Source organism: Nanorana parkeri, unplaced genomic scaffold (genome assembly GCF_000935625.1).
Source record: "Nanorana parkeri isolate BGI_ZX_2015 unplaced genomic scaffold, ASM93562v1 scaffold3903, whole genome shotgun sequence".
NCBI lineage: Eukaryota > Metazoa > Chordata > Amphibia > Anura > Dicroglossidae > Nanorana > Nanorana parkeri.
In genome coordinates, this window is record NW_017310170.1 from 15,352 (window position 1) to 15,915 (window position 564).

The following is a 564-nucleotide window of genomic DNA, read 5'->3' on the forward strand; positions in this document are numbered from 1 at the left end:
GATGGTGAGATCCTTCTCTGTTCCTTTTCCCGGCAGGAGTTCACGCAGGAGCGCAGTCACTTCCTCCCGCCCTGGGTGGTGTATTTTAGCTGCGGGTCGGAGTTGGACCGGTTCATCTCCTCGGTGCGGGCCGCCTGGAAATCCCTCTTCCAGGTAAGTAGAACTTCTGTTTAGCCGGAAGATCCTTCTCCATCTTCCTGCACATCCCCCTTCCTCAGGGCTCAGCCCTTTGCTGCCTCATGTGTGGGGCGTTTACATATTTGGGGTACACAGGGCTGCAGTATCTGATTGGCGGGATGTAATCGGTGTCACATGACCCGCGTGCCGCGCTATGATAGGTGGGCCGGTGATGGACTCCTCCTCGTGTTGTTTCAGGTGGATCTCCCTCGCAAAGTGATCGCGGAACGCTCGGTGAAGAAGTGCGAGGACGCGCTGTCCCTCATACACAGCGCCTGGCAGCGCAGTGACAGCCTGTGCCGCGGCCGCTCCTCGCGGGACCCCTGGTGCTGATCGCCAGCCGCCATGTGTACAGACAATACCAGGACTGTATGGCTATACATATAT

At 58.2% G+C, this 564-nt stretch overlaps 1 protein-coding gene across 1 annotated transcript in view; it reads left to right on the forward strand.

The window, feature by feature from the left end:
* PLEKHM2 (pleckstrin homology and RUN domain containing M2) overlaps positions 1-558 on the forward strand; it is a gene marked incomplete at its 5' end in the record, with an annotated part of 15,906 nt that extends 15,348 nt beyond the window's left edge. The window contains 2 exon segments of the mRNA XM_018575416.1: positions 37-153; positions 376-558. Of these exon segments, the coding sequence (XP_018430918.1) occupies positions 37-153; positions 376-510 (252 nt within the window).
* Positions 559-564: the final 6 nt, after the last annotated feature.